The 10,227-nt window shown below is 41.8% G+C and overlaps 1 protein-coding gene across 1 annotated transcript; it reads right to left on the reverse strand.

The window, feature by feature from the left end:
* Nucleotides 1-629: 629 nt before the first annotated feature.
* tnfsf11 (TNF superfamily member 11) lies at nt 630-9,788 on the reverse strand. Its single transcript, XM_084361373.1, has 4 exons — nt 9,366-9,788; nt 7,445-7,480; nt 4,097-4,226; nt 630-2,519 (listed from the first exon to the last, which is right to left on the reverse strand). Exons 1-4 carry the CDS (start codon nt 9,564-9,566, stop codon nt 2,086-2,088), a joined length of 801 nt encoding a protein of 266 aa, XP_084217499.1. The 5' UTR covers nt 9,567-9,788; the 3' UTR covers nt 630-2,085.
* Nucleotides 9,789-10,227: the final 439 nt, after the last annotated feature.

The raw sequence follows: 10,227 nt of genomic DNA on the forward strand, positions 1-10,227 counted from the left end.
ATGAGCTGAGAGCCGTGTGAGGTCCCAGCATACAGCACAAACGTGTGAACCACTCTCTGGCCATATGCTGGTGAACGCCCAAGTACAGACAATAAAGGAATTGTTTGGCTTCGGCTCCAACATTAAAAGAGTTTTTTTTTCTTGCACATGCCGTGGGGTTTCAAGGGAGACCCATCACCACAATGATCAAAACGACTTATACACATTACAGTGAAGTAATGAAATTCTCATCATTATTCCCATCCCATGCAGTCTGTTTCTTGTTTATTCTGCAGGTCGCTCTGTGCTGTGGTCCAAAATGTCTGCTGTGAGTTAACAGCGCTGCAGCACCAGTGGGCGGTTTTTCTATACAACCTATCTCTGTAATGAGCTGGTGGGCTGCTCTGACCGGGGTCACAGCAGGGTAAAGGAACAGCATGACTTCACTCTTTGGCCATAGTGGTGTTGAATTTTCCAGAGATTGTGGAGATTATCAAATTACACATCACAATAATATTACAGTCAGGGTGGCCTGTTCATCTGTTTATAGTACAAGGTGACTGCGACCTAATCCTGTGAAGTTTAATCTTCTTCACAGCAAACAGCAACACCAGTCTGAATTGGGTAATGTCAATACACATGAAACACTGTTACAAAAGTATTTTTTTATTAAAACATACACAAACATAAATAAAAAGAACACTGAATGGAAAAAACTAACAAATCAGTTGAAGCTCTTACAGGTATGCTACAATCTTGTAGAAGAAACAATATATCCATATTGCTTTTGGCTAAGCAAGTGCACACAGAATTGTCAAAATCATGATATATAAATATGAAATTTAAAATGAAGCCCCTGTGTTTTAATAACAAAAAGCGTGTCTACTATATCCACTAAGTGCTGCATAATGAATGTCATACAGAAATAAAATATAAATGATTTTTACAGCCGAAAGGTCACTTAAACAATGACCTGTCTCTGTACTTCTATAGCTAATAAATAAATATTTAGTGCATATTCCCATTTACCTCACTGAAGAGCCAAATGAAAAACAAAATTTAAGTTAAAGATGAACCAAACTCAATTTGGTTCCTCTAGTTAAAGAAGTCTATTCATGTCATTTATGGTCAGACAGTCCAGCTATCTGCATCGCTTGTTGATTGACATTAACTTAACAAACAACTGTCATTTCCTCCTTAAAATGACATTGTTTAAAATGACATTGTTTAAAATGACATTGTCGTGTAATCAGTGAAGCAGGCACCTCATTAGATTTTTTTCAAGGCAGAAAACTGGATAACAAGACTTTTTGGAGCACACACATGACCTTTTTTGAACTAGTTTTGTTGCTTGAAAAAACAATGTCAGAGTCTAAGTGAATTTTTCATGGTATTAAGTTTCAGTGGTGCCTTAGAGACTTTGAGGGTGAAATAAGTCTCCATCTAACTGCCTCTTTCAAATGATACTGTTGAGTTACTAACTGTGAGGATGCCTCATTGCTTGCCTTGTTCACACTTACAAAACCTTTCCGGAAAACATGTGTGCATTCACTGCTGTGGGTCAGAGACAGACCGGGGAGTTTGGTTATATTTATTCTGTGATAATCTGCTGAGTACAAGCAGATGTTCTATCAGCTACAATGTTCTTTATGACATGTTTTCCAACAATCAACACTGATAAATCCTTTCTCAGTGCACTTCTTGCCAACAAACTTACTTCCTTAGTTGCTCCCTTGTGATTTGTTTAATTAGTGCATAAACACATGTCTGCGCTTAAGTCTCAGCTGAACTGAAATATAAGTAGAAAAAAAAAAAAGAAAGTCCAGTGCTATTTTTTGGATGAAGTTGACGGCTGTGTCTCGTTTTTTTTTGTTTTTGTTTTGTTTTTTTGGCAAGACAATTTTTTCAAAGAACACCACCTTTTTCATTACCTTTTCTTAACAAAAGGACTCCAAGGCTATTTGGCAAAGAGCAACGTAAAAGAACAACACATGTACATAAAAAACACACACACTTTTTAGACAAATCAACATTACAAATCACTAACAGTGGTTCTTTGGCATATGAAATGTTCAGTAGCATGTCCGCTCCCCACGTGTTTAAATCTCAATTACCCAACTTTATGGCCCCAAAATACGTCCCTTTTCCCTCCAGGTCCAGCATCCAAGCATTAGACACATTCACAAACAAGGCGTCTCCCTGCTCCAGCCGAACCCCTCGGCCCTGCTGAGCACAGTACATATTATAACTCGTGTTGTTCCAGCGCATGGTGCTGCCCGTCTTCATCAGCTCGAAAGCCTTGCTCCTCTTATTGATGCTCTCATGTAGGACATACTGGATAAGCTGGGTGTTGCTAACATCCACTGGGACCTGCTGACTGCTGTCCTCTTGTCCAATCTTGTAGTAGCGGAAGCAGGTCTTGGCATAAACATAGTAGAAGCCTGACTCCATCACCAGCAGCTTTCCCTTCTCGTAGCCCATTTTGTGGCGGTAATCATGCACATCGTCCCAGTCAATGGTGATGGCCTTCGGTTCACCCTCTTCATGGCAAGCATAAAACAAGAGATTTTGGTAAATTTATATTCATCTATTCATTTTTCTTTGGTTAACATAAAACAATCCACACAGAGAATTATGTGTAAAGCCCTTTGTAAGTTCTTCTAACTAACTAACCTCTCTTCTAACTTGTGATTCACTGGGTTGCTTGTCAAATTAAAACATAGTAGTGTGTAGATGCTAGCAAACATTTGTAGCGTTGTTGAGAAACAACAGATAAAACAGGAAGTAGCTGTAGCATCACAAGTTGCACCATAACTTCCGCGTGTTATTGTTTAAAAGGGTGCAAATGACATACTAGCCATAACTACTAATCATTTTTTCAATAAAAAATAAATTAAACTATAGTTATGACTTTGTTTAGTGCATACATGGACAATGTGTGTTTCGGAGTTAGTACCGATGCAGTTCAGAAATGAATGGGTAATATCCAATCATGCTAACCTAGCATTATTTGATTGTTTATGTTTTGTAATTTGAGGTATGTTGTGTTATTTTTATGAAATATAATCTTCCCATCCTACATTATTAAGAAACAGCATTTTATCATGCTGAGTCAGATATATTTCATATTATCACTCCTTGACAGATTATATGTGAGCAGGAGAACATTAGCTTGGTCAGTTGGCTCAGTCAGATACACAACTTATAGAGAGGTGAAGTCCCGCCCCTTCAGGTGTGCCCATTGACCGTATTTAAAAATAAATAAATAAATACATATATACATACATATATATACACATATATACATACACACACACACACATATATACATACATATACATACATATATACACATGTCTATATATACATATACATATATACACATATACACACACACACATATATATATACATATATACATATAAACACATATATACATATATATATACATACATACATACATACACACACACACATATATATATACATATATACATATAAACACATATATACATATATATATACATACATACATACATACACACACACACACACACACACACACACATATATACAAATATAGTAGTTAATGGCAAGAGTCAAATTAATTTTTGACCCTGTCTGAATTGTACCATGGATTACACATATGTTCGTCCATTTAAAGATAGTTTTACAAGTTAAAAAATTCACAGTGTTGTGAAGATATTAAAGGACCATTTCATTTTGTGTACATTTGCTCAGTGCACTACATCGTCTTGCTCGATATACGTCACCAACATGGCCTTCACCTTGGCACAGAAAAGGTATGAAATAAGGAGAAAATCACAAGTCTGAATATACTGGCAGCTAAAGGAGTTTTTTGAGCTAGCGAATATGCTAGTCTGGCTCTACAAGGTTTTTGTTATTGGTTTCAGTGAGTGTTTAACGAAACATCACTTATGTGACTGTTGGCTGTGTAGTCTTTCTAATTACGTATGTTGACAGTGATAGTAAACTTAGGAAGAGCTGGCGAAATCAGCTGTAACCAAATAGCTACATTGTGTTTGTAACAAAGCAAGATTGACAGGTAAGGGTTTCTAGTGCAATTTCAGTAGGATGGTAATTGATGTGGACTTACTCTTTAGGGACTCTTGATGTGTTCTGATTTGTAGATGAGCTGACGGCAGGCTCTCTTTTTGAGTCTTGCACCGTCTACTAGGTTTCCTTGTGTCTCTCAGAGCGTTCAGCACTGGCTCCGTCTGTACTTCCTGAAGAAAACAGAAAAAGCTCATTTAACAAACATTAAATGACAGATGATTTTACTGTGTGTGTGTGTGTGTGTGTGTGTGTGTGTGTGTGTGTGTGTGTGTGTGTGTGTGTGTGTTGTGTAATGTCTGCTACTCGGAGAAGTTGCCCAATTTGAAACTTAGACCCACATCAGTAAAGAGACATCAGCAATTGAACCCCACACCACCACCCCCATACACACACACACACACACATGCACACAAATGACTTTCTCTTAAAGCAACGATAGGATTTTGACATATTTTACCACAGCTTTGCTCTGCTGTCTCTTTTAATAATCGTCTGCTTGTATGGGATTATGTGTGTGTCTCTGAAGACAGTAAATGGATGAGCGTACACTGACTGCATGTCTGTGTGTATTATCCATTCTTTTTGGCTAGCCTATCTTCTTATTCCAGCCGTGGTCGTACTTGGGGCCGGAGGCAGTGACGGAGAGGCCTCCTAGTGAGTGTAACCTTTCAGATAGACTGCGCTTCTCACGGATTTGGCTCAAAAAAGTATCTGGACTGTTTTCAGCCCCAAGTGCTGATTCTATTCAAGGCCAATGACGCCGCCATACACAGTCTGAGCTGGGCTGTCATCCTCAGGCAAGACAGAGCATATACACTCAACGAAAACATGGTTTCCAAGCAAGTAAACAGTTACTGCACCGGGGCTGCCAACTCTCTTAAGCCTGATATTTTAATCCCATGCCAGATGTGTGAGTGTTTTGTTTTCTGCCTCTACCTTCTCACTCACACAGGAGATCTCCGGACAAGTGAAATAACATTTTTAAACTTGTACCATTTTGTAAGTTCCCTTTGAAAAAGACCCTTTAGTGATATAGGTAAGACAACTTTTTGGATGCTGTAAAACTGTAAATTAAATCAGTACAACATGAGTCTGTACAAGCTTGTGAATGTATACATACATACATTTTTATTATACACTACTATAAATGTGTTTAACTTGTTTTATGGTTTCAGAGTAATTTCCTCCTATCCAATAATCTCAGGTATCCTGGCAATATCATCTCACCCTTACTCTGAGCCACCGCCTACAAAAGGAAAAGCACGGGGAAATGGAAAGTGTTGAAATGGATAGAAATTTTAAACACGCCAACTTAGAAACCACACACAGCGCCTCGGAGCACATTCCAAACAAACTCAACTCCATTGCCAGTCGCACCAACACCATTAACATGCTTTCGCAACACTGCACCTGTACTGTGCTAATATTACCATGAAGTATTTATTCACAACCCAAATCCAGACAAATTTGCACAGCTCTCAAACTAAGATTAGCACTGTCTGTCCTCCAAAAACAATTTGCTACACAAACATGTTTATAGCGCAGCGACTTGGAATGAGAGAGGGGTAAACATCGCCTTGCCAAGGCTACAAAGTAATTGTGAACGTGCTCGCAATTGGCCCTACGTTGTGGTATCTATCTTGATTTGTGGTGGGACCACGTCATACCTCTTTAACCAGAGAGAAGAGATTACTTAAACAAAGAAGCAGCAGCTTGGCAGCTTCCTGATCTACAGTGTGATCTAGAATTAAAGTGCTGCACGGTGGCAATCACTCTGCACCAGAGGGAGTTGCTACATGCGGGACAAATGTCTGCCTCTAAATACACATTCAGCTGCTGACTTGATTTCACATGCCTGGTCCTGGAATACCACAGTGCATGCAGGCTTCAGCTCAGCCCTTTAACTACACACCGCATACATCATTCACTGTCTCCATTATGTTGATGAGTGGTTTCTACAATGCTTCACTAGAACAAAAGTCCTCTCACTCAAAGCTTGGCCACCAAAGCAGATCATCTCTTTGTGTTTGATACTGCATCAGTCAGACCTACTTCTGACACAGTTGTACAGATCTCCACAGACTGTAAACATTTCAGTTCATGAGCTGTGTCTGATTCATGGTCCTGTGTTCTCACCACTCTCGAGAACGCACTGACCACAGACCCGACCCGGTGTGGGCCAGGTCAGCACATCCTGCCTCACATCAGAGAGTACAAAACTGACAGCTGTCCACTGAGGCCTGCTCTCTAGCAAATCCCCTCGACTGTCAGCAGAGAGCACCGGTGGTCTTACAGCTGACCCTAACACAACACAGCGTGGGCCAAGTGGACCTGTCACCCTGACACCTCATAAAGCTCCCAGCAGGTCTGCCCGCACTCCATGGGAAACAGCCGAGGGCTAACGACACAATGAGCTCCTCAGTCCAAGACAGGCTGGGTGGTTTGTGTAAGTACTCCACCAGGGATACCCAGGGCAAACACAAATACATAATTTCAAAGGAAATTAAAGCATTATGGGAAACTAAACACCAGTGAAGCAAAGCCGTGCCTTTATTCTGTGTTGTTTTACTTCCTGGATGGTTTTTGCTTTTGCTCTGTGAAACCTGTGCCAAAAAACAGGCGGTGACCTCCAAAGAGGGATTAGGAAAAACAATATGACTTCAGCAATTAAGAATTCCTATTTTACAACTCTCTCATGCTACTGCTGATAATTGAAGGAGCGCCGCAACCACTGACGCCAATGAGTTACTCACGAACAGTTGATGCAGTAAACTATCTGTGCACAGTGTCAGTAAGCAACTCCTCAAACTTATGGAAAAATCCTAAATGATAAGCTGTTTGACCGTAGATTGAAGGCAGAAAGGTGTTTATCCTGCTGTGGTCTGACCTCTCTCCAGCCTGTGTGACCACCTATGGTTTGGGGCTTGCTTTACAGAAGCTGTGGTATGTACTGAAAACACACCCATGGGAATATCATGCCTGCTATGTGCAAACTTTCAAATGATTGTCTCATTGATATGTTGCTGCTAACCACATTATTGCATGTGCTGTACTTCCCCCTTGGTAGTGACAAGAGGAAATTCCAGGTATGCTTCAAGCATGACAGCTTTCGGTTTATGAGACATTAATTTCAGGTTAAACTTTGTTTCACCACAGTTTAGTGATGTCCAAGACTGATCAGAGCATCTCAGACAAAGTCTCCTGTCATTCCATTTGTCATTCCCAGAAATTGAAACGATGGAATCAGTCCTGATGTTGAATGGTAAGTAACTAAGTGTTGTAGTTTAGCTCGTAGCAGGAAGTAAATCTGTTAAAATGCCATTTGTGTGAGTGCACTGTGCTCCAGTCAGAAGCTGTGTTGTGCTGCAGTGTTGCCAGTCAAACTCACCTCAATTGGCCGATGTGGGGCTGTGGACAAATCTACCTGGAGACAGAAATACAGGAGCCGAGGTCAGAGAGAAATGTAAAAATACGAGTTATGCATCTTGAATGAAATCTGCTATGAGAATGTATCTCTGACAGGTGTGAGTAGGAGGAACATTTTACAGTTTGTGTGTGTGTGTGTGGGGGGGGGGGTTAAGTTATTTTCCGCATGTCACTCTGCATTCCACCACAGCAGAAGAAAGTCAAAGTGATTTAAGGATTGAGCACTGGTTCCTGTTATAATATTAAAGAAAATGACCACAAGGCTTTCATGTATGCACGCAGCCCGATGCACAAAGACACTCAACAATAAAAACTCACTTTAGCCCTCATGTTCAAATCACAGCAGCGTTTTTAAACCTGTCCCAATCAGCACATTCCCACATAGGCATGGCGCTGAGCAGATTCCAGCTCTCCTCTCCATCTCCAGGAAGTTCTACAGGTGTTGAGGGCGGATGACGGTTCAGTGCCAACACACCGCCAACGGTTCAGTCAGCACACAACTCCTGACTCAATCTAAAAGTGCTACCATATGCAGCTGTCATCAAAGTCGGAAAAAGGGCTGCGTGTTATTCCAAAGAAGGGCATCTCATGCTGCTGGGTATTCGAGGAATGCTCCAATCACTCTTAAAGATCTGGACCCGCATCCCTCTGTCATACTGTCAAACTGCCATGACACAAATATGATAACAGCTGTTAAGTTGAACACTGTCTCTCTTTTTGGCTGCTGTTCCTGGGGTTTTTACTCCTTTGCCTCTCTCCCTTTTATTTATTTTTTTCTGCCTGGCTCACATCCAGTACATAACTAGCTACTACCACACTGCAATGTGTTTATGCCAAAGACAAGCCAAAGAAATTTAACACACAAACACTGAGAAAGAGACTGAGGCAAACAGAAAAAGAGAGACAGATGCTCCCCAGGTGAACTTAGAGCATCCTGACAGAGCGGACATGCGGTCGGTTCTCTTGACTTGTTGAAACATGACAATTATTCAACTCCAAAACCGCCGTAAAGTAAGAAAAACAACTGTGGCAGAATGTAGATGTTATTCTACAAGATCACAGACACGATGGCAAAGACAAAAAGCAATGGACCATGTAGGCACATATATATTTTGATAGCATCTCTGACTTTGCACTGTCAGACCAGCAAGTTTAACATCCAGTCTTCACTGAGCTCGCCAGACTTTCCTGCCTCCAGACTCCTTGAAAAACAGCTCTGCTTACGCTCACAAGTTTACAACTTCTGACAAATATGAATTACAAATAAAACCCCCGGATGGCATGTAAACATGCACAAGAGAAACTGCAGCCTGAGAGCCTCAAGTGAAAACATCTGTACTGTGCAAACAAGTCATCTAGCAAGACTGACATATGTATTTACAGATGTTATCTGTTCAACGCGGATTCACGACGCGCTGATCCGAGCAGCAGCCCTCGCAGGATATCTCGCTGAAATCACTAATCTCCGTGGAAAACTTCATCGGGGCTTTTGAGATGGTATCTATCAGGCGCCAGAGCGCAGCGCCATCAAAGAGAGCGCACCGAACCTTGGCGCACACAACTGCACAACTGGCTGCACGTTAACATTCTTTTTTCACTTCTTACACCTACTTGACTTCTAAGAGCACACACCGCCACCTTTATATCGCGCTGGAAACCTCCTCTGCCATTTTTATGGCATTATAAAATTGCGTAAATAGGCCTACTGCTGGACTATCTTAACTCGCATGAAGCCGAGGAGAGATCTGTTGAAAGGATTTGGAGATAAATATTTACACACTGCACCAAAGCCTGAGTAAACCTACATACATGCTGACGACAGTGGATGACTTTGCAAAGTGTGCCATAGCCGAGCAGACCACACAGTGTCATGTTGAGCCTACCTCCTGCAGATAACCTGTCAGGTGTAATAAGATCGCAACGCTGGAAGCCACCTGAAGCAATCCCATAACAGCGAGGGTCCCGAACAGGAGCGGCCGGTATGTGGGCTCCGAGCTCTGCACCGGGTGGAAGCGGTGCTGCCCTGCCTCCATGTCGACGGTGCTCCGCAGGTAGCCTCTGTATTCGCTGTGGGTAGCTGCCATGATGTGTGCTCTGTATGTGCCGTTCAGCCCCGGGGCCAGGTCCCAGACTCAATGCAAGTAACGAAACTGAGGTTGCGAGGAAGAGTCCCTATAATCAGCGGTGGGTGGGCTGAGAGCGCTCGTTTCCTTCGCAGCCAATCAGAGGGATCCTTCGGTGCTCAGCTAGGCAGACGGAAAGACTGAAACAAGGCTGGCAACCAGATCGACCTGAGCGCACGACAGGTAAAAGCGATCCCTTTATGGATCCAGAGGCTCTTGACAAAAACGCATGAACACGTGATCCACCCCTTCTGGGCGTCCACACCCCTGGTGACACACTCAGCGCACTGAGTGCTCAACACAGCAGCGATGTAGAGAAGAATCAACTGAGCCATCAGTCATCCGTTTACACGCCCATGAGCAATGAAGATGAGTTAAGTCTGACTTTAAAAAAAAAAAACTGAAAAAAATGTTGTTATAAAATAGAAACAGACTCAACATATCGTTGTATTCATTTGGGACCAGAATGAATCCATGGATCAGAAACGGTTATTTTCCTAAACAAAACACGTCACGTAAATGACATGAAATGTGTTAATATTAAGATTTAAACTGATGAGGCACTTCATTACATTTTCCCTACAGACCCCTCCAGTCATGTTTCAAGGGATAAAATGCTCTG

The sequence above is a fragment of the Pagrus pagrus genome, assembly GCF_965226575.1.
Source record: "Pagrus pagrus genome assembly, chromosome: 9".
Classification (NCBI taxonomy): Eukaryota; Metazoa; Chordata; class Actinopteri; order Spariformes; family Sparidae; genus Pagrus; species Pagrus pagrus.

Excerpts from the sequence above, each read along its gene's own strand:
- tnfsf11 (XM_084361373.1), bottom strand. The coding sequence starts at position 9,566 with ATGGCAGCTACCCACAGCGAATACAGAGGCTACCTGCGGAGCACCGTC. Across the intron at positions 4,227-7,444 it reads CCCCACATCGGCCAATTGAG|GAAGTACAGACGGAGCCAGT; the intron begins GTGAGTTTGACT and ends TGTTTTCTTCAG. Across the intron at positions 2,520-4,096 it reads ACATCAAGAGTCCCTAAAGA|AGGGTGAACCGAAGGCCATC; the intron begins GTAAGTCCACAT and ends CTTGCCATGAAG.